The 22,329-nt window shown below is 45.8% G+C and overlaps 1 protein-coding gene across 1 annotated transcript in view; it reads right to left on the bottom strand.

The window, feature by feature from the left end:
- The window catches only part of LOC103363021 (nck-associated protein 5), a 149,505-nt gene that overhangs the window by 67,516 nt on the left and 59,660 nt on the right, over nucleotides 1-22,329 (bottom strand). The window contains exon 4 of the mRNA XM_008289596.1: nucleotides 6,507-6,570. Coding sequence (XP_008287818.1) covers nucleotides 6,507-6,570 — 64 coding nt within the window. The remainder of the gene's footprint in view (nucleotides 1-6,506; nucleotides 6,571-22,329) is intronic.

Below are 22,329 nucleotides of genomic sequence, written 5' to 3'. Positions count from 1 at the left end.
ACCTGAGTCCCCCCCCCCCAACCCCAGAGAAAAACCTCCACGCTGTCACACATCCTCCAAACAGCTGTCAAACACCCGATGAAGGTCCCTCAGCGCTGGACGAGGACGACCTTTTCTGGGAACCCCCCTGTTTTTAAAAACATCATCAGCTGATAGCCACAAAAGACGTGTGGGTTAAACGCTAATAAATCACCGTCGGATGAATCATCATACCTTGATCTAATTACCGCCAACTAATTAAATCGCTTTTAAATGAATACCGTCAATCTGTGTGGCGTCTTTGCTGAGAAAAGCTTTGGCTCGGTTTGAGTTTTTGCCACAGAAGTGCTTGTAAAAGCGTTCAGGAGAGCAGCCAGTTGCTTAAGCAAGCTTAATTAGTATGGCAATTTGATTTTGTGATAACATCTAAACACTGAAATCTTCAAAGTCATTAAAAGTTTATTAATGGGCGGGAAAGCCCCAAGAGCGTAGAGCTTAGGATGCACACTGCATGTCAGCACCGAGCTCCTGGTTTGATTCCCAACTGGCTGGGTCTTTACTGCTTGTTTTCCCCTGCAGCTCATCTGTCCAATGAAAGCAAAATACCCCCAAAATCATATTAACCCTCTGAACCCCAAAGAAAGACACGCTTTCTTTAAACAACTGCCACCATTTATCACATCCAGAAATTGTAAAAACAGAAAGAATGTTCAGATTTTTTAACTTTTAAACTACTCATCTGTGATTTTCATCAGTTTTTTGGGGGGAATAAAGAGGTTTTGTTCATTAAAACTCTACAACATCCTGCACACTCATGTTAAAAAGCTTGAGACAACACGGAACTGACACTGCACCCTGCACTTTAATCTGTCTGCTGCATATATTTTCTTACTTTTAATGTATTTGTACTATTTTTTTCCTTTTTTAAATGCACTGTATGTTTTACTGTACATGTCTTTTAATGTTAGTTTTTAAGCCGGTATTACCAACAAACATTCATTATGTGAATGGTGAAAACTAACTGCAAAATGACAATAAAGATGCTCAACTCTTTATGCTACATATCCCATTTAAAAATTTGCCAAAAATCAAAACATTCGCTCCAATCAGATTATATTAAATACAAAAAATTCTACACTCTTCTGTGAAACTGTGAAGCCATCAGTGACTCAGCTGTGACCAACAGTAATGTGGCAAAAATTCTGTAATTTTTTGGTTGAACTGCAGGCTGTGTATACACAAAGCAATTAGGAGACAAGTAAGGACGCACATTAAAATGTAAATAAAATGAAATAAAATAAAATCTATCATATGTAGGGTCACTAATTTTTGTTGACTCCAGATGTTTTGGATTTTTATAAAAGAAATAATGACAATAAATGAAACTTTTGTGTTTTTTTTTTTATGATTTAAGTGATGGTAAATGTGTCATACTACAAAAAAAGGTTCCCCTTTCCATAGAAGTGGACCAAGATGCAACTTATTCTCAATGTGAATCATGTTGTTATTGATCATTTTCCTCTGATCGATCATCCAAGAACATCAATACAGATCATAACTGGTATAAATCTTGATTAACAACACAGACAGAATCCCTCTGAGTCAGACATGACTTGCCAAGAAGGGCACCCTGACAATATCAAAGCAAAATTTACTTGATGTTATGAACCGTAGCACGTGAGAAAATCTGTTTTCATGCCCAGAAATAGCTGATTCCTTATCGTGGCTTTAGGGCATCTTTCCCCACACTGTGCCGCTTTATATTCACCAACGCGGCGGCTACCTTCTTATCTTAAATTCGTTTTCTACATGAAACGCTCCGGAGAAATCTGATTTTTAAATGAGCGGGCGGCACAATTAGGCCGAGTTGAGGCGAAAACAATTTTCTTTGTCGTCCGCGTGTACGTCTCAATCAAACCAAAGCGCCGACGAGGATCGTATCTGTTTGAGCTCAGATATCACAGAGCATCCACAAAGCAAAAATAAAGCCAGTTTCTCTCTCAAGGCCGTTTATTTTCACATGTTGTTTAGACAGCCGTTTCCAGCGGTCATAATCTCACCTAACAGTTTTAAATGCCCTTTTAATGGAGAGCCCCCCCCCGGCTCAGCAGAGCAGGCTGCATTTACGAGCCCACATGTGGACTTCTGTTCTCTCCCTGACAGGAAACCAGGCATCCTGCCCCTGATGGACTTCAGGAGCGGAATCAAACGAGAGTGGGAGAAGCGGCCCTGCCCTGCGCCACGCCTCTGGGCTGAGGGTGTGAAGAATTCCAGAGAAAACCTACAGCAGCGACGAGGCGGCCGTGAATGAGCGGTTTGACTGGAGACAGACAGGCCAGGCTTGTTGGGAAGAGGGCCGAGGCAGAATAAACCGTGACCTGTGCTCTATCAAACACCTAAAAGGGAAATCCGCTGTTTTTCTTGCAGGAGTTTTAGAGATCGCTGCTCAGCGGAGCGGGCCAAGAGCAGCATGTCTAAGCCCCGGTATACAGATTAAGAAACAAACAGCGGTCTGAGACGGACAGATCTGGTGGCTGGGAGACCGTATCGCCTCAGACCGATAACAAATGCGTCTTGTGTGGCCATATTTGTGGTGGAGGAGTAATTACTGATTGGCCAGCGAATGATTTCACCCTCTGAACCCCAGAAGCCACTGGTGGCTTTGAAAGGCATGCTGTCTTTGAAAAAAAATCAGCAAAATTAGAGCTTTAATCAGGGAAAGAAACTGTAAAAACAGCACGAATCGTGGGATTTTGAACTTCCCATCATCTGTGCTGCTGGGTTCAGCTAGAAAACTTAAATCTTGCATTAAAAATCACTTTATTGTTTATGTTTCATTTAAAAAATTGCCAAAAATGAAGCATTTGCTCTAATCAGATTCTGTAAAAAAGAAAATATTCTGTTCTCCTCAGTGCATCTAGGAAGCTATTTGCAACTTAGCTGCAACCAATCGTTACACAGCAAGAAATCAGAGCAGGCAGGAGGAAAATAATTTAAAATGTAAGTAGCTAGATATCCATAGAGTGTCGATCAATCATTAGTTTTTGTTTCCAATTGTTGGGAACACATGTGGGCGCTTAGAAAACAGGTGGATTTAAATAAATGGAGGAAATTCAACATTCGTTTGTTTACTTTTTAGGATTTATGGGATATTAACTGTGTCATATTGCACCAAAGACCTTCTAGCCATAGCTGTGTTGTTTCCGCAGAGGTGCAGGAGTTTATATTGTGGTAAAAAAAATGTGACACCAACTGCTTTCAAGCTCACGCGATTCCCTCGAATGACGCATAACAGCGCCGTTGTGCTCGCGCACCGCCAGGAGCCATCGTGTTTCACAACAGGAGACCCAATTACAACACGGGCTCCTCACTAAACTGTAATGCTGCTTCATTTACACTGATGGCTGAGGCCTCGCGCGCTCGTAAAGATGCGTTGCCTCTCCTGAAACAATGGCGCCGCATTGCACATCCCTCAGCAGAAACGAGGGGTGTGATGGGTGGCACCGCCGTTCCTCTGATCGCGTTACACAGAAGACGCTAATGGATGTCGGGAGAGAGGAGACCAAGAGCAGGAAGCAGGAGCTGTTAAACAGAGGCATCAGATACAGAGCCACTTCAAAAGTCGGCGCTGTTTTAATCTGTCTCTCTAGGTTAGCCGCTTGGCAGGCGGAGATGGGGTTGGGGGAGGCGAGCGGGCACGGAAGTGGGCGTCGGGTTGCTGGGGGTCTACGCCTGGGCAGAGGCTGCGGCTGGTTTGCGGTTTCCACTTCACACCGGCAGCACTTTGACAATTATCTCCTTGATGCAGCAGCAGTCTCTTTTTCCCCATTTCTATTGAGAAACCGTGCCTGAGCTCCGAAGCCTCCCAGGAATGCCAGAGAGAGCGAGAGAGGGAGAGTGCAAGGGGAGTCCAATGAGGATAATCCCAATTTCAAATGGAGCTTAGTGATATCCCCCCCCTCCTCCCTTTTTTTTTTTTCTTTTCGCCCCCATCCTCACCCTCCTCCTGTCTGGCATAGATAACTCATCCCTCTCCCAACCCCGTGCATGCGCAGACAGCGATTCACATAAGTAATAATTAGCATGTCATCCACTTCGGTCGAGTCGAGGGATTTTTTTTTGAGGTCAGAGGGGGTTAGTGTTACAGGAGGAGGCGCTGACACACTGAGGTGTGGAAACAGAATCATATTATGTGCACACAGGTAGAAGAAAAGAAAAGAGACCTAAGTGGTACCACAAATTGAAATGGATGCTCAGCATGCTGCATGTATGAGGGCACTTCTGCGGTAACTCGTATGAGCATTTATTGAGTGGTTTCTCCCAGTGTGCCGTGTTCGCAGCAACCACAGGATAATGTAATAACAGTTGTAGGACTTTCAGAATGTACAACAACATTTTATCCGTCTGCTGATTGTGGGAATTAGATCGCCTATAAAATCCCAAAGGTTACAACACAGATATCTGGAGCTTGTGTTATTGTTTTTGGCAGTTCTTCATCCATCTTACTTGGCAGCTGCTCTCAAGATCGTCATAGCTGCAGTCTTGACTTAAAGGGCTCATTGTCTTGTGAAGTCGTAAATCCAATAAACACTGAGAGGCCACAACTTTAAAGTTTTCTAGTTATGCACCATGTTCATATGGCGTTATTTATATGCAGCTCTGATCTTTAGATTGGGATCTTGGGAGGATGGATGGATGGGTAGCTGGCTTATCTGTCAGTCCATATGAAGTCATGCTTCTACCTCTTGGTTCATTTGTGGTAGGCTAAAGCTGCAGTGTATCACTTGTTCCTTAATTAACTGAACCGAAATGGCCAAAATTAGCCCCTTTAACAGACTTATCGAAGCTCATCTTGTTCATGTTTCCCCTAAATTTATAAAAACATCAAAGTCAGAAGTTCATAATACTACATTTTGTTATAGCAGCGCTGAAAGGAATCAACATAAACAGATTAATCAACATTTAAAGTATAAAAGTAACTGTTGTAACAGTCTGAAGTTGTAAAATAAGAACGATTATCAACTTTACGACAGTCCTTAAACTACTCATCTGTGACATATGGTCCCATTCCATTAACCATAGTCCATCAAAATTACTTCATTTCAAAATTTGCCAAAAATAAAGCTTATGTGCTAAGCAAATTCTGTGAAAAACAAAAAATTCTGACCTTCTCAGCACAACCGCAAAGCTATGAGTGACTCAGCTGCAGCCAACAGTCACATCACAAAAATTATGGACGTTTCTGACTAACCTGGGTTGAACTGCAGGCTTACATAGACCAGATAGGAGTAAAAATGGAAACAAATGAAATATGTAAGTAGCATAATATCTATAGTAAGTCACTATTGTTTTTTTCAGAAACTGCTTGGGGCTCACAGGGTTAAGTGACCCCATTTCATCCCGGCAGTCAACATGCAGTGCTATACAACTAACACAATTAGCCTGAAACAGTGCTGAACACATGACAGCACGGTCATGCAGTTGTAGGTACAATTCGTTGGAGGACGAACGCATTCCACGAATCTACACTTTATCTAATCTTCAACACTGAACCTTTTTGTTTCACGTATAGATGCATGATTGGGGCGACAGTACGAAGGAGTCACTCGGAGGTCACAAAGAAAAGTTTGTGTGTCAGACCTCCTAAGGTCAAGAAAGGTCAAACAAGAGATGGAAGTAAAGTCCACCTCTGTTTGCTCTTATCTCCTGTTATAATGAATTAGCCAAGTCTATAGTCACAGTGTGGAAGCATTCAGTCGGCTCAAAACATAGCATTTCTGTTGCTAAATTCAGGTCTCAATGATTGTAAAGATCTGCTGAAGTGCCCTTAAGCAATATGCTAAACCGCTGCCCGGCTTCAGGGGCGCTGTTCGGTATCCAACCCCGTGCTTTGACCTCCTCAACTGTGGAGAGAAGAAAAAAAAATTCTCCTCCTTCTGGGTATCAATAGAGTATCTCACACACAATAGTGCGAAAAAACCTGTGAGCCCCTGTGTGCTGTTGCTTTAGGCCTGCTGCCATAAAGAGAATCAGAGGCGTCACTGGGGTGCAGTCAAACAGCTGGGCCTGTGGTTAGAGCGTCTGCTCGCAGGCTGCAATCAGCTGAGCGCCGCTTCATCACATGGTTCAACTTTTCACTTTCTGACCTCCCTTAGGCACACATACTGTACGAATATGGAAACAGAGAGGGGAGGAGGGGGGGAAGATATGCACCTATGGCCACATATGCCTCCTCCTGAACTCTTTTGCATGCTTTCACAAGTTCACAGCATCGGTTTGCAGGAAAGCTTTGGACCATGCAAATGAGTATCTGCAAGAAATCTCAACAGTGCTTGGATTCTTCTCTATCATGCATTTCGTGCTACAGCTGAAAAATAGCAGCTTGTGCACACATTTCTCCAGACTTGTCCTCTCTGATAAAGTGTTAAGACCCTTCAAATTGGCTTCGGTGCGTGGGTATGTGGAAGCGGGTGCACCGTGGCTTTTTTGCTCAGATTACAGGGGCGAGCGGTTCCACTGTACTTTACCATTGTTCCTTCGCTCTTGCTCCGTGCGACTTCCCTCTGCAGGCGAGCCACAGCCAGCTTTTCCCTGAACAAAACACAGAGGAGAGGAAGAAAATAAGTCAACGTGGGATCGCAGTCGGGCAAGGTGTGAGTCCTGAAAAAGCGTCCAAATCAACAGGTAATCTGAATTCCACTCATGCTCCAACCTTGACATTAATCACCAGACGCTGTCATCAGCTCAGGATATAAGAAACCAACACTTCCATCCATCACAGGCCTGCCAGCAAATCACACACACACGGAGGAGACGAGGTCGTCCGCGAACAAAAACAGAGCTCGCAGTTCTGTCCAGACGAAAATAGCTCAGAGGAAACAAAAAGCAGGGCATCCTCGCGCCAGACCTTCCACGCAGACACACACAAACTCGACACACAAACTGCCTGTGCGCGTCCAATCCGTTTTCCCACGTGAGGGCATTCCAGACTTTAATGGGATAAATCTTGGCACACTAGCACGGATAATAAAGAACCTTGTTTCCCAGTCCCTCCTGAGGCATCACAACAACGCCGAAGCAGTGCTCCAGGACAAACCCAGGCTGCATGTGTTTGCTGGGAGCTTATCGTTGTACAAGTATTTCTGGGGAAAACAACAAACCTCTTGGCTGTTTGAGTCCATTCATTGATTCTTTTTGTCAAATACTGTAAATACGATGCTCTAAAAATAACACACACAAGAGGCACATGATACAACAATGCCACGGGAGGGTTTTTTTCATTCCTCCCCCCACAAAAAAAATACAAAAATCACAGGAGAAATAAAAGCAGGCTTCTTTTAAAGCATTGTCTTTTGACTGGAAACCACCTAATATGGGGCCGAGGGACATAATAAAGAAGTTTACACAGCAGACAACCGCAAGTAATCGCAATCACCTGCACATTTTTCACATTTCTCCAGCGGTGCAGACACCCAAAGCCCCCAAAAATGACTAACATCTCCTCGCCGCCTTTGACAAGACATCATTGTTTTCCGAGCGGCTTACCTGTTGGGGAAAACCCCCCCCTTTGGTGATTAAGAGACAGCTGAATCGGCCGTCTGAGCTACGAGCTGGAAGTCATTCCCCCCGATGCTGCGTTCCCTCCAGTGGCACCGGCCTGATTGAGGGCTTGGCGCTGTGAGACACGCGTGACGAATCCACGAGGTGCCCGAGTGTGTTTGGGTGTGTTGCTGGTGTGCGTTCTGAGAAGCGAAATAAATTTGGGTGTGTTTTTCCAGCGAGGTGTTGCTTATGTGCGTGTGAAACCATTCATAAAAGTGCATCCTCCACACCTGACTAACACACACACGGTTGCACAACGTTACCTCTTCCTATTACCACATACTGTACACCATTACCTTGAGGGAAAGAGAAAAAAAAAAAAGATCTCTGGAACTTCTCACTGCAGATATTGTTTTGTTAAACGGGGGGGACCGGCCTGGCATTCCTCCAGTCTGTGTTATGGCTGTGCGTCAGCCCTGTAAGGGGTTAAGTTTCAGGCCACTTATGCACAGGCATGTTCCAGGAGCGACGGAGCATGAGCCAACTGCGCCCCGAGAAAATCATCGCCAAATATAGAGCAATTTGACATTCTGTGTTAAACATAATTATAGTAATTGGCACAAGCAGTAGTCAAAACAGTATTCTAGCGCAAAACGCTCGCTGGCGACATTTGCATCCAGCTTGGCGTGGAGCTGTGTAATATCTGCATTCTTGCCGAATGTGTTTATGCATGTGTTTGGATTGACATATTCCGAATTCGACGTTTTCAAGGTAAACTTCTACCAGCTGTGTAAACCGGCCTCCAACCAGTCCAACCTGAAGGCCGCTAGTTTATCTCAAGTCATCTCCAGTAGAAGGAGATCCATGTTCGAATAGCGCGGTGGGTCTGTTTTCATTTCCCCCTTAAAACACACACACGCTCTTAATTGTCATCCAACAGGGTCAGAAAACAGGCGCGCGGTCCCTGAACGCCTCATTTTAAAGTATAATTCCAGTTGATTATAACTTGTATTTTTCTAGTTGTTGTCTCGAATGGTTATGATAACAAAAGTTTTACGGGGCAGGAAACATGACAGATGACCAGCCAACTGTTTATCCAACCATAATAAAAACCAATGCAATCCTTCTGGCGGGTCGGTTCTTTCCCAAAAAGTTTGGCAAATCTGGGGTTTGTTTAGAAGCCGTCTGAGTGCTCGGGTTTCCTGCACGGTCTGGATTTTTCTTTGCGAGCATAAAGATGCACAAAATTACAAAGATCAGACGCAGGTTGCAATTAACAAGAATCATTCTGGGGCGGCTGCGGCAGAGCGGGTTGTCCTGTGATCATAAGGTTGGCGGTTCGATCTCCCAGCCCTGAACGAGTAGTTGCTCCCAATGACAGGCAGCACCTTGCATGGCAGCTGTCGCCATTGGTGTGTGAATGGGTGAATGACAAAACATTGTAAAGCGCTTTGAGTGCCGCTAAGGTAGAAAAGCGCTATATAAGTGCAGTCCATTTACAATTTGTATCTTTATTCCTCATCTTCTAGATCTTTTATATATTTATCTTGTCTCTATATCCTCATTCTTATATTCTATGTTTGCACTATTTCTTATATGTACATTGTTCTTCTAGTATGTGTGTATCTCTGTGTTTTTTGCTGCTGACACTGAATTTCTCCAGTGTGAGACTAATAAAGGCATATCTATATTTATTCTCAATGTTTACTCTTCTGCACCAAAACAAGTCAAAATCCCTATATGTAAAAACGTACTTGGCCATAAAACGAATTCTGATTCTGGGAGTTTTCTTCGCTCCTGTCACATTCTTCCTCACTGTGGGCTCGTTTTTCACTGTAATATAAAGTTCTTTATAGAAACAGAACAACCATGACTAGAAGTAGAGAAAGCTCAGTCATGTTTTTGTGCAATAACAAAGTTACAATGGCAAAATCATTAAAATAAAGCTCAGTTCAAGTTCCTGAATTTCAGTCATGTCAACTATGTCTCATCCGGGTCACTAATGGCTCCTTGGTTGTGCTGTGAATTTATATTTGTACAGAATCTGTATAAATGAAAATGCTTTATTTTTTTAAAAAGCAAATTTCTCATTGAAATTAAAGCGATTTTGATCAAATATGATTTTAAGCTTCGATTTGTGACAGATGAGCAGCTCAACAACCACCAGAAAGTTAAAAATCCAGCAATACATTCTGTTTTTACAGTTAATAATGCAATTTTATAGATTTTATTAAAGATAGCACGCCTTTCATAAAAGTGTAAGTTTTAGGGTTAAGAAGGTTAAATGAGGAGTAAACCTTTCCACCATGTACTCAGTGCTCTGCATGTGGCGCTCACTGTGTATATTTCACACTTGATGCATTCGTCCCGTACATCCGAGCATGTGATGAAAGCCCAAGCTGACAGCTGACCATGTGTACATTCCCTCTCCTGTTTTTCTTCCTCTCTGAGCCCCATTAGAAGAGCTTGGCTGAGTAAGTTCCAGCAGCCAATCGCGAGCAGCGCCGACGTGGACCTCCAGCAGTTCCCAGTGACCTGGAATCACCTGATAGCTCGGGAGGCCTCGCCGGAGGAGGGGAATCCTGCCGTGTTTCGCTGCGGCGAGCCAAAACCAGCTGACAGCCTTAAATGCAACAAGCGCAGTGGAGTTCATGGTGTTGTTTTTGTGCATCAGAATGCAGCAGGAGGTAGACAGCGAGAGACCTTGGTCTTAAGGGCATCTGCAGACAAGCAAATGCTCTGTATGAAACCAGCGCTCCAAAAGCTAAAAATAGTGATCTCAATGTAAAAACAGGGATCAGGGGTTAATTTAACTTTAATTCTATTCAAGTTTGTAGCTGGAATTTAAGGTTAAATGCACTAATTGAGCCTTAAATTCAACAACTTCTACTGTACGTTGCATCAGCGATGGTATGCATGAGCACACAACAAGTTTGTACACCTGCCTCCTCATACGCACCATCTGCTGTCCACCCACACACACCTCGGAGATCACTTCCCTTCCTTTCAGGCGGCATCAAACGCCCCACTTTGCTCTCTTTGAGATAAGGCAGACGGCGCAGAACGGAGCGATCACAATACCCGCCTCGGTCGCGTTCGCAGCAGATCGACCCTGTTTCCTCTTCGCCTTCAGACGGCCCGTAAAAACCCTACCTCGTACGCCGCTCCTCCTCACGTGGAGACAACGTGCCGCCTCCTTTTCGCGGATTCATGCAAAGACACGATCTGTCAGGGCTCAGGGAGGATCAATCACGGCGGGAGCGTTTGCCCAACTTGAGCTGACATGTCAGACCCATGTGCTTTGAACCTCATTGTGGGAGGCAAACTGTGTTTTCATCGCCGCTATCACGACTCCTCCATACAGGTGCTTTAATCCATTGTACATTGTTTGCTGTTGAGCACATAATGAAAGAGATAAAAAGTGCTGTCTCTTGCGCTTTGGTTTCCTGTATCCCTCGCAGTAATGTACACCATCTTATCATTAAGTGTACATAATCTCCCTTCTGTATAGGAAGACGTTAACAGATTAAACACCGCCCTTTCCTCCCTGCGGATGACACAAACGTGCACATCTCGATGCATAAAAGATGCATAAATATAAACCATCTTTCCAGTTATTGTCACTGAGGCTTGCAGGCAGCTAAACATTTCAATCGTTCTGAGCCACAACAGAGTGGCCGGGGGGATGCAGAAATGTTTGGATGAGAGCAGGGCTGCCATGCATTTATGTATTAGCATCTGCACTCCTGCTGAGTTAAGAGCCCTGACATGCACGCAATCCCCCATGGCCCACATCCCGTTCAGAGGGGGATTCTGGCTACGGTTTGGTCCCGGGCTCCGGACCGGTCATTCCCATCCTTAATCCTCCTACGGCAGCGTTATGTAACCTTCTGCGCCGATCCAAAATTTCAAACCCCAGCCCGGCGAGGGGACAATGAGCTTACCGAGGCGTTTGATAAGTTATAACATCCAACCCAGGCTGACAGGAAAACAGACTGCCAGAGAGGTTGAAGTCAAGACAGGGTGTGCTCTGAAAATGTATTTTTACACCTTGGTGATGAGATGCATGTTTTCGTCCTCATTCTGTTCGTCTAATCCCCGTTTTAACAAATGCAACAGATGATCAAAGCCTGTGTTCGCGCACTAAATACCGAGATGGCATCAGCCTCAGCCCTTGATGTAAACACTTTCATCTGGTCCCTTTTTTTGGAGGGGTGGGGCTCGCACACATCTGTGACCGTTCAATCGGTCCCGATGCATTAGGCAGCTCCAATCAATCACCCCGGACGCCGAGCAGCGGCCTGACCCGCGCCTGTTCCCACCGCCTCGCCCACAGCTGGTTCCTGACCCCCCGGCTCCCTCCGCGGACCCCGTCTGCAGCGAGGGGCAGCGGGAAAAACAGGAGCCACATGTCAGCACCTCACACACCCAACCACCCAGCCAGCCAGCCAGGCACAATGAGCCTTACCTCACCACGGCAGACCATCAATTATTGACGAGGTGAAATGTGATGAGGTTCTGCTGCGAGCACACAAAGAACACACGCCTTTTGAGGGCTGCCATGTGGCCCAATAATGTCTTTATGAAAAGGGGGCATCCCTAATTAGTAACATATTCCTCTCTATAGCTCTTGAAATGTTTGTCTACCATGACGGCAAATGTATGTCTAATCACATTTACATGCACGTCATCCAAATGCAAAATATGGCCACGTATGATGTAACGATTTCAAAGAAAAAAAGCTGCCCTTCTTCAGTGGATTTGGACGCCGGCGTGCGTGACAAACACCAACAATGTGGTTTTATCTGAACACCCACACATATTCTAACCCTTAGTCACGCTCACTTTTAATTTCAGGAGAAGCATTGGACTTTGTTTGGACACGTGCGCACCACCGAGCAATGCGGCTAAACGGGTTGAGGTGATGTTCGATTAGCAAGATTTCTCCAAAGTCAACAACATGTCGAGCGCCGGGAGTTGTTTACGCTTCCCCCCTCCGTGATAACATCTCGCCCTCAGTGCTTTAGAGGAGTCTCGGCGGTTTGCTAGCTTCATTATGCTGGCATGACATGAAAGCGCCGTTTAAGTTCTTCGACAGTAAGGATTGACATGATCGTGATTGATGGACGCAATCTGTGCTGCGTCAATTACATTTGTCGTTGCACGTGTAAACGACTTTGGAGAATTATCCAGGAAAACAGAGCGATGATTTAAGACGGCCAAGACGGGATCAAATGAGTGCGCCGCATCTCCCGAACTTCTGAAGCAGCAAAAAAAATCAGACATGAGGAATCCTCCGAGACTCCTCCTGAGCTCCGAGGAATGCGCTCGCCAAGCGTGGATTACCCCTGCCTGACTGTCTGTCTCCCTAAATGTTTTCTTATTCTCCGAGCAGGGCCTGACCTCAATTGTTTCCAAGCCACAGACGCATTCCTGTCCAGACGAAACGAAACATTGCGGATGAGCAGATGTGCTTTAAAAATGGCCGCAGCGCCCGCCCGCCCGCCTGTCTTGTCTGTTGAGAGGGCTTACTCACCAGCTCACGAAGCTAGACGCGATCACACGAGGGGGAACTCTTCGACACATGGATGAGCACACATGTACAAACACACCGGCAAAGATATGCAGAGATGTGCATGCACACTCGTACGACTTTGAATCTTTTATGTCCAAATCATAAAAGAGAGATGAATGTCGCTGGACCTTAACAAACACAGATATGGAAGGAACAGATAGAGGAAGCTATGAAACCCCGACCCCAAGCTTGTTTTGAAATCAAGCTTATCAAAAAGCATTCCCCGCCACACACTCACATTCCAACAGGTAGTAATCTCGTGTTTGCTTAAGTTTCCCCGCTCACGGTTGTTCAGCTTGTGTCACGCAGTCTCACACATAATTGAGCTTAAGTAATGCACCTTTCAAACTGAACTGCAATTACCTCATGATTTAGGAGTTTACCTGTGTTTTGTGAGGTGCCTGTGGACAACATAAGCTGTTTGTCTGGGAACTCTTGGACGTACGCTTCTGCAGATCTACGCAGAAGGCCGTACGCTTGAGAGTTCAGAAGCTGCGACGCCAAACCGTGTCTAAAGGCGAAAATGTTTGAGTCGCTGCCAAGACGCCACGCTTAAAGGCAGCGAGAAAAGCCTGCTATCATAGACAGAGGCGAGATGAAATGATGTGCACAAGTGGGAACGTCTCTCCGCAAAAGCAATTAGGCTGTTGCACTCTGCATAAAACGGATTCCACTTCCACACACCTGCTCATTTGGAAGGTTTGGTGCGATTCCTGCATTCGGAGAGTCGCGCAGTTCCTCCTCATCCCGCGCTGCCATTCAGCATGTGGCAGGAGGAGGCTGCAGACAGGGTTTGATGATCTAATAAGTACTTCTTTTGAAGCATACTGACGCCTTTGTCTGGGTATTTACAGTTTGCAGAGGAGCTGGTGCGCATACTTTCCAAAAACTAAATGATGAGTTGTGCGTCCGTGCATGTCTAAGACGCTGACTAATTAATTCAGCTTGGTGCGAGGAGACAGGTTGGAAACAGAACTCTGGAAAAGATCTTGCAAATTTACTGTTGTAGTTTGATTAAGGGGGGAAAAAAGGCGCCATTCATACATCTTTGTTTTCATATAGAAGCATGTTCAAGCCTTTACTGATCTGAACTCACTGGTGGTCTTCATGCTAAATGGCTCCAAACCCCCCCAAGGTTTTAACTCATATTCCGCTCATCCATTAATTTTCTTTTGCTTATCCAGACAGTGGCAGCAGGCTAAGCAGAGGATTCCAGATGTTTTTCTCCCCAGCAACCTTTTCTAGCTTCTCCTGGGGGATCTCAAAGCATTCCAAGACCAAATGAGAGATGTAATCCTTCCGATGAGATCTAATTTTGCCCCATCGTCTCCTCCCAGTTGGACGTACCCGGAAAACCTCGCCCAGGCACTCTGGAGGCATCCTAATCAGATGCACCAACGGATGTCCAAGCTCCTCACGCTATCTCTAAGGCGAAGTCCAGCCACTTTACAGAGGAAACTCATTTCAGCCGCTTGTTTCCACAACCTCATTCTAAACTCATGACCGTCGGTGAGGGTTGGAAAGTAGACCTTCGGGCTCAACTTCCTCATCACCACCACAACCCCACCAGTTACTGCTGTCACCACCTGTCCATCGCACGCTTTATTTCACCATCAAACTGCCACGGTTGTCTCCGATCCTGTCACTGATCGGACCTTAAGGTGCAGCAAGTGTGGACAAGGTGTCCGGTTTGGGAACCTCAGAGTCGCATCTTTGCAGATGATGCGGTTCTGTTGGCTTCATCAAACCGTAACCTTCAGCACACACTGAGGCGCTTCACAGCCAAGTGTGAAGTGGTTGGGATGAGACCTTTAAGTTTGAGGTCTGAGCTCTGCTGGAAAATGACAGATTGCTACTTTTGGTTTGGGGGCACGTTGCAGCCCCAAATGAAGTAGCTTCTCTGGGACTTGTTTTCACTCAAATTGCTATTAAAATCATAATAAATCCTCCTCCAGCAAACTTTTCCACTCAGCCAAGAAAGAGATTTCAGATCAGATTCAATTATTAGTGATGAAAATGCAGAAAACATGAAGTAAGTTCTATCTCTACTGCAGGTTAACAGAATAAAATACTAATTTAGCAGCCTGGGCATGTTTCATAGTAAAAAAGGCCCCCACATACCATATGTAAGTCACACGTTTCATCCATTGTTCTGTACTTCACACCCCGGCTGGCCTGCATTGAAGTAATTGCAGAACAGGGACTCACATTTACTACTGTACTGTAACACTAGAAGGTTCTGCTGACTCGTGGAGACTGTGCAAAGGCTACGGGGGTATTTTACAGCGGCTGTCAACACATCGTTTTCAGAGAGGCAGGCAAACAGTAGTCCTTTACAGAGGCAGACAAATGGCCGCTTCACATACAATGCAGACAAAGGTACAGTAAACAGAAGCACTCGAGCCAAGGGTCCGCCACCTACCCGCCCCAGTGTGCAGCTGTTGCATCGACTCGGTGTTTGTCCTGCAGGTAATTCCTGCTCAGAAGTCAGCAGCTCGCTTAATTTAGTTTGCTTTACACTTCCAAACTTGGGTGCAAATTGAGAGATAAATAGAGATAAAGGAGAAGACATCATCTGAGTTATTCTCTCTCTTCCATGTTCTTTCAGCTGAATATTGCCATAGCATTCTGGTGCTCTGGCATGCTCGCAATCAAGCAGTTAAAAGTTACTGCGCTCGCTGTAATTCACTCTGAGCAAAGACTTGTCACCAAATGGCTAAAGAGAACTTAAACACAACAAGAGAGGTGTTTGGAAAAAGAGTTTTACAGCATAAAGGTGAGCTTCTCCAGCAGCCTCTATCCATTTCCTTTCCAGCTGCGCCAACACCTCCAGCCGCTGGATGTGGCCCTGCATGTTTCTCCCGCTATTATCCGGTGATTTACAGCCAAGATAGTGGGGAGCTGAAGTTTGTTGACATTCCCCGCCCCGCGCAACCTCAAATACGACACTGACCCCTTTTCCGACCTCATAAACGGCTCGCTCCCGCTGAAAGCATCGGCGTGACAAGGGAAAGAAATATGAAACAAGGGGGAGCGCTCGCAAAGTGGGTTTTGTTCGCTTTGATCTAAAAACATGCGAGATGCATGCAAAAAAAAGTGTGTCAGCTGGGAGTCTGTGCAACAAGGACAACACCATATTATCTTGTAAACTGCTGGCGTGCAGGACTATGACCTAAAAAAAAAACAAATCCAATTCAGGGATTTTGTTTTTTGTGAAGAACTGAAACACCAGACATATCAATAAAAGCTTTTATAAAAGGGAAAACAAAAGTTTATGTTTGCGAGCCAAGACACTCAGACCGACAATATAAAAAGAGACAATATTTTATGCCGCTTCTGACTGGAAAACAGGCAGTTTAAATGCACTTAACTGCAAAAACAGCCCACGAGTCTTGCCACCTTTGTGAACTCGCATGAAGCAAGTTCATCCGTTTTCGAAAACCACAAAAATGCAGCGGCTCTAATGACATCACTTAACAGTCAGCGAGGGTGTCTGGGCAATGCTTTGTCTCCAGGCAAAACAGTCAGTGCATGCAATAAGCCATTGATAGCTCCCAAATAAAAGCCTTTTATTGGTTATAAATTGTGTCGGACCATTAAACTTTATATTTTTCCTGAGTGACATTACTCTAACTCGAGCCAACAGGAGACACCGAGAAAAGACATCTGATAGTCCAGTTTTTCCTGCATTTCCAACTTGTTAACAGTCAGGGAAACACAAAGCATGAGGCTGCAGCTGGAATTAAATGTGTTCTGGCTGTTTGCATGAAAAAAAAAAAAAAAAAATCGCTGCCTGGCAAAATGTCAGAATTCTTTATTGAGCTATTTTGTTTGCTTTTTTTTTTTTTTTCAGATGCTGCTGTATTTGCAAAAAAACAGGTTCATACCAGCCCCAGAGAGCTCTGCAGGACTCGGACTGTTTTTAGAGTTCCCACGTGCTGTTCGTGGGGGGAAGATAAATGTAGAGCAGGCTAAAGGGAGGAATGCATTCAAAGCACCCTTAATTGAGCTGGATGGCCTGCAGTCACAGAAGCAGAGCGTCTCAACGAGGCTCAGGCTGGCGAGATCCTGAGATGTGCCTCACACGTACACATCATTAAACTGGCTTACGGCTCCACAGTGCCGATGAACGCTGCAAAGACAGTGGGAATTATATGGGAAAGTTGTCTGGAACGAGCCCCCCCTCCCTCCTCTTCTCTAAAATGAAAGTCCTCTGGCTGTCAATGAAGGGGAAGTGCTCCCATGCTGAGGCCCACTGGGCCAGCCATTGAACAGGGGAACATTCCTCAGTAATTCTGTTTGACCTGGACCCAATATGCTAGCTGAGGGTCACCAAATACAGAGCGCCACATACGGGGAGGAGACGAACGGGGAGGGAGGGAAAAAGTTGGGAAAATCGGATGTAGAGGAGTGAGAGGCGAAGTGACGGACAAGAGTTAGAGGGGTGGAAGAAAACACAAAAGCACACATGTGCCTGCTGGAGTGGTCTCGATTCCGATTCTTTTCTGCGCTGGTGTTTTGGGTAATGATCAACACTCAAGTAATGCCAACTGGCACATCAGTCGGCCTCCCAAACACTGCACAACTCGCTTTCTGTTCTACTTTTTGCAGCCGTCTCCACACAGGGAATCACGCAACTTACAGTAACATGTAGGCCGCGTTCCGCCAAGTTCTGCCCAAACACGCACCGAACGCGACTCTCTCGTGACTTTTAAATGCCTAAATGTAGGACGCATGATGTAGTAATGGAGATTGTTGGTCAAACAAGAACATGGCAGCAGGGGGAAAAAAATAATAATGTGGAGAAATGGTTGCACTGTGGCGCGGCCGGGATGGAGAGAATTACAGTTTTAATTCTATAAAATCAAATCCCTCCACTTGGCAATCCTCTTATCCAGTAATCCCCAGGTAGGTTTCAGAGGGCAGCAGGCTCAAACTGCCCAGCGCAGCAACACATCTGCCCTGGCGGTGGGATGATATCTGCTGCTCTGCTCCCAATAAAGGCTTTAAATGGACACTGTCTAAATAGGAACTGGACCAAACAGCTGCACTGTAACCTTTGGTAAGTAGTGCTACTGTACATGCAATGCAAAAGCATAAAAATTCCAATAAATATTTCATAGATGTCTGCTCTTGGAGGCTGGGCTGTACTGGAATGAGTCACTAAGACTGAAGTCTCTGTGGTACAGATTACGAATACTTGGATAGATTGCAGATTACTACGTCTGTAAGGCCAGAATCTGGAACAAATGTGAGGTCAGGAAAGTAAATTGCAGTCTATTAAATACTTAGTTAACGGCCTGACGTGAGAATCGAACCACTAGGAGTGCAACTATAAGACATTTTGGGTTACAGGTCAACCCAAAAAACAAATTTCTTGTCAACCAAATTTGAAACAACCTTTTGATAAGTTGCAGAAAAACTAAAAGAATATTTGGCTTGTTTCCATTCACTGCTGTGGAGTAAACAGCCTAGATTGAAAAAACTGGTCAGAAAATGGCGCTAAAAGCTACGTTACACGCAATAAACCAATTTGAGGAAGTAAACAAAATCAGTTAAAAGTACAGGACAAAACTTTAAAAAAAAATAAATGGAGAGAAGTCTTCAACAACCATTTTTAATCTCAAAAGTCGTATTTATTCTTAAGATTAAGACAACAAAAGAACCAGTTTACGTAGTTTAAATGTTGTCCGAAAACTTCTAGAAGGTGTTTCCATCTCCCAAAGTCATAAACCACCTAAAAAAAAAAGGAGTTTTCTTCGAATGTTGTCTTTCAGATTAACTTTCTTTTCTTCGACTGCACATTGGAAACATGGCTCCTGGCACGACGTCAGGCTCCAGTAAATAACACTGGAAAACTTTTGTATACCCTTCTGCTTGACTGATTCTGTTTGTTTTCCTTGCCATAGATCGCTTACATTCATTGGCATTTCCAGTCATAAAGCATCCACTACATGGCAGATGCTATTTTTTGCCCCTGTGATGGGAAACACCAGTTCCCAGGGTTAAAAAAAAAGAGAAAAGACCCAAATGGCAAGTGGCATTTCTCTCTGGCGTGTTGACAACACCAGCAAGAGAGTGGTGATACCTCCCATACTCTCCCATGCTCTTGTTACTATGTTCTCTTGCGGTTCTGTTTTTAGAGACAACAATGTCGGCTAAAAATACAAAACCGGTGTCTACGCTTGGCATCTGTGGCGTGTTGGTTGCGAGCATCCTGGCCTCTTTTGGTCTACTGTAAATATGGCTGACTATGTTGGGAGACCCCTGACCTGCCGTGACTTTGACTCTACCAAGAAGCCGGATGATAACACAGAGGCTGCCATCCTTATAATCCATATTCTCCACCACTTAGCTGCATCCACACCCAGTATAACACCAGTCATTTCAGCGTGGGATTAGTGGGCCGGATAGAAAATCTTAATCTGCCTGAGAGAGAGAGAGAGAGAGAGAGGGAGAGACTATGAGGAAAGAAAAGGAGTAGAGGGAGGGGAGACATGCATTCCTGCGCATACAAATCCTCCGCAACGCTGGATTGTTTTACCTCCTGCTTAAACGGCGGCTATCTGTTTCCTTCTGTTATCAATCAGAAACAAAAGTGCTGTACGCAGCAAAGCCCGGCCCCATGCTGTTGCCACTAGCAACAGGACACGCGATTCCTCCCAAATGGCTAATCGGCAAAAATCACAGATCATCCCTTGCACATGTGTACAAAAAAAATAAAAAATGCTGCCTCCTGCGGGGGTTATTAGGGAACAAAGTAAAGACAGCTGAAAGGAGGGGGAAGAGGATGCTAGACACATGAATCTCCTAAATCAATCAACATGAAGGCAAAATCCTGCATGTCATGTCTTCTTCTCCTTACCCTGGTGGAGATGCAGCATCCTGGTGCATTCAGAGGACACTCATGGTAAATCCACCGGCACGCTTTTCCTCCTGCTGCTACCCGCTGATCCCGCAGATGATAAAGTTTACATCCACAATGCAGCACTGCCGGCTCCACACTGCTCCCTCCCTCCACTGCCTGCCTCTCCACTTGACTGAGACCAAACTGCCTCTCCTCCCCTATTCTCTCTCCCTCTCTCTCTCTTTTCTGTGTTTCCCTCAAGCCCTCGAAAATCCTCGCCTCTCTCCCACTCCCCTGTCCGTCTCAATCTGGTAACCGACTCTCCTGCCTTTCCCCTTCCTGCTCACATACACTCTCCCCTCTCTTGCGCTGTGCTCTCGCTCACTGACGCTCCGAGGCTCCTCTTCACACACAGCGTTATGTGCCTCCTCCCCGCCCACCCCGCCTCCCAGGCTTTATCTTTCCTCAGAATATTCCTCTCCTCAGTCTGCCTCCGCTCCCTCTCCGACTGCCTCCCTCCTCCTCGGGCTTACAGGACGTTTAACATGTGTTCAGGAGAGGAGGGGGGAGAAGAGAGAGAGACGGCTTCTACGCTGCCTCTCTGAAGGTGGCTGTTTCCTCAGGGGAGGAGAAGCGAGGGAAGGAGGAGTTTTTTTTGAAGGGATGGGGGGGTGACAACACTGCTGAGGGTGGGGGGTGTTTAACTCCGACAAGCTGGCTTGTGATGAGGTGAAGAGGAAGGTAGGGACGACCACCTGAGAAAGTTTTTTATCAAACACCCCGCACACCTGCCCGGGTGGACATAATTGACGGATCGCGGGGGGGAAAAAAAAGCTGCTGAATTCCAGCGTCAGAGAGGTGTGTTAAATGATCTGACAAGGGAGGCCCCTGTGTGGAAAACAACACAACACAAAGAGAAGGTGCTGACAAAAGACAGACGGGAACAACAAGCGAGGAAGAGATCAAGATCAAGGCGGCGCAGGACAGAAAGTGAAGGCCAGAGAGGAGGGAAAAAAATAAAAAAAAGAGGCTGGGAAAGAAGGGAGAAGTAGTGCTTGCCTGGGCCGAGTGACTCCGGCCCATCTGCCGCAATCACAATCAGTCTCAGCTGAATGGCTGTGACAAACTGCAGCCTGGAGCCCATAGCCTCAACCAGGCAGGACGCCTGCGAGGGCCGAGGGAGATGAGGAGGAGGAGGGGGATGAAGAGGCAGGGGAAGGAATAGGAAGGGAGGGGGGGGCATCCCTCTATTGTCTGCTCCCCAATAGGACCAGTGCGAGAGGGGGGCGGGCACCGGAGGGGTGAAAGGGGGAATTAAAAGGGTCCCGGTGACAGGAGCGCTCAGTTAAAGAGGGGAAAGAAAAGGACGGCGCTGACTTAGAGCCGGGGCCATCGCTGCCACTTTGCCCCACATTCACTGTCACTAATGTCCCAAATGAACAATGACACCGACCATGTGAGAAAATTAGTTTGAGCGAAGGAGCGAGAGGAGGGGGCAACTTCCAGATAAACTCGCAGGGATGAGTTGTTACTGTCAGTTTTTTTTAAGGGGGGGGGGATCGTTTCAGAAATCTGGCATGGAGGATGAAAAACCGACACGCTCTCGTTATCAGATGCCTCCCGTAACGCTGGCAGCCGCCCCACCGACTCCCAATTCGTCATCATAAAACTCCGAAAGATTCATGATGTCTGATTATATGAGCGAAATGTCGTGCAGAGGGGGGGGTAATTGTGTTTGTCATAAGCGCAGCTGCCTGGTGGTGGTGGGGGGGGGGGAGATCTGAATACGGAGCGAGCATGATTTGATTTTTCAAGCAGGTGGTCACAATTAGACACCATTGTCCCGTTTGAGTAAAAAGACTAATGGGTGACTGAGTCAGCATTAACGCGTACACGTAATCAAGAAATATGGAAGGCGGTTGTCGTGTTTTTTAATTCGATCAGCGGCGATTGATGCCTGCACTGCGACAAACAGGGTTGGACCAGAGGTGGTGAGAAACAGTGCTCGGCTTCTTCCATTTAAAGTGTGTAATGAGAGCATTGGGGTGTGTGTGTGTGTATATATATGTGTGCATTGGTTTACAACTGCAATTGCATCAGTAATGAATGGGTTCGCATGTTATGTTCATGCATTCTCACGGTCATAATTGTGTATATTATATATGTGTGTGTGTGTGTATATTGGATGGGGTGTTTGTTAAATCCATGCATATAAGTTGTGCATGTGTGTGTGTGTCGGCCCTGTGTGTGCTGAGTGATCTGCTGAGCTCATTAAGGCGCTGCTTATTGCTCTGCCAGGGGTGTCAGTGACAGATTCCACTGTTTGGAAACACTCGGCCGCCCACACAGCCAGCCTGGCTCCACCACTGTCACACACACACACTCA

Source organism: Stegastes partitus, unplaced genomic scaffold (assembly GCF_000690725.1).
Source record: "Stegastes partitus isolate 25-593 unplaced genomic scaffold, Stegastes_partitus-1.0.2 Scaffold624, whole genome shotgun sequence".
NCBI classification, from domain to species: domain Eukaryota; kingdom Metazoa; phylum Chordata; class Actinopteri; family Pomacentridae; genus Stegastes; species Stegastes partitus.
Note: the sequence above shows the minus strand (reverse complement) of the source record. Positions and strands in the feature narration are given on the sequence as shown.